The sequence below is a fragment of the Cystoisospora suis genome, assembly GCF_002600585.1.
Source record: "Cystoisospora suis strain Wien I chromosome Unknown contig_3570, whole genome shotgun sequence".
NCBI lineage: Eukaryota > Apicomplexa > Conoidasida > Eucoccidiorida > Sarcocystidae > Cystoisospora > Cystoisospora suis.
The window spans coordinates 5210-6414 of NW_027156365.1; the positions used below are offsets into that span (position 1 = coordinate 5210).

Consider the following 1205-nt stretch of genomic DNA (forward strand, 5'->3'; position numbering starts at 1 on the left):
ATCTATCGTTAATCTATCTAATCTATCTTTAATCTATCTAATCTATCTTTAATCTATCTATCTATCTTTAATCTATCTATCTATCTTTAATCTATCTAATCTATCTTTAATCTATCTAATCTATCTTTAATCTATCTAATCTATCTTTAATCTATCTATCTTAGTTCCTGGACTTCCAGGTGTTTTTTTGTCGAGGACTGCATATCTGTCTGTTACAACATAGAAGTAGGACGTATGAAGAATCTCTACATCCTTCCCTTTTCTTCCGCGCCGTCTTGCTGCGTCTCTTCCTTGCTTCTTTCTATCCCTCTTTGATCTCTTCTGTTTTCTCATGAAGAGAACATGAGAAGCAGTGCGTCATTCCTTCTCTTTACCTGAAAGGAATAGCAGGTACCTCCACCTGCGGCGGCAAGACGACGACAGCGGTTTCAGTGCTAGCACATCCCTCAAGCCCTCCGCATGGCCCCCTTTGCTCCACATGTCTCCACGGTTCAAGAGCTTCCTCCACTGTCTGACACCTTGTTCTCTTCAGAATTCCTCGAGGCGTTCTCTGAAGAAGAATGTCTTCCAAAACGGAACGCTCTTGCAACATAGCAGGACGTTGATGGCGCCGATGACCCGTCCTATCACCATGAAGCTGTCCTTTATGGATGTCCTCTCTTTCTTCCTCTTCTTCTCCTTCTCCTCCTCTCTTCTTTTCTCCAAGTGTCGCTCTTGAAGTGATGCTGACATAATCTTCTGTATCGTCAAGCCTTCCAAATGCCGTAACGACCTCGGGAATTCTCCGACTTCCCTGTCGGGATGAAAACAGCCTAGCAATACATTCCTCAGGCAGGGTCCCCTTAGCGGAGATCGTCTCAACGACTACAAGGTTGCTGTCTACCGCCTCCTCTTCTTCTCCTTCTTTCCCAGCAGGGGTTGTGTCAATTTCTATTTGAATGCTTTCTTTGAGACCTTTTGGCGATGTAGGATCAAGCTCAGCGGTAATTTCCAGTGATATGTGTCTTTCTTCCTGTTCTTCACTTTTTCGACCAAGATCCTTATTGTCTCTCAAAGCTGAAGATGAAAGAGATGCTTCTGATTCTTCCACTCCCTTACCTGCAGGTGTCTCTTGTTGTGTCGCCCCAGCTGCAGGTGTCTCTTGTTGGGTCGCCTCAGTTGCAGGTGTCTCTTGTTGGGTCGCCTCAGCTGCAGGTGTCTCTTGT

General features: G+C 45.1%; 1 protein-coding gene across 1 annotated transcript in view; it reads right to left on the minus strand.

The window, feature by feature from the left end:
• CSUI_006926 (glutamine glutamic acid rich protein) overlaps positions 1–1205 on the minus strand; it is a 6237-nt gene that overhangs the window by 3268 nt on the left and 1764 nt on the right. Inside the window, exon 2 of the mRNA XM_068067076.1 lies at positions 375–1205. This exon is cut by the window's right edge and continues 437 nt beyond it. Coding sequence (XP_067920943.1) covers positions 375–592 — 218 coding nt within the window. The 5' untranslated portion in view covers positions 593–1205. The remainder of the gene's footprint in view (positions 1–374) is intronic.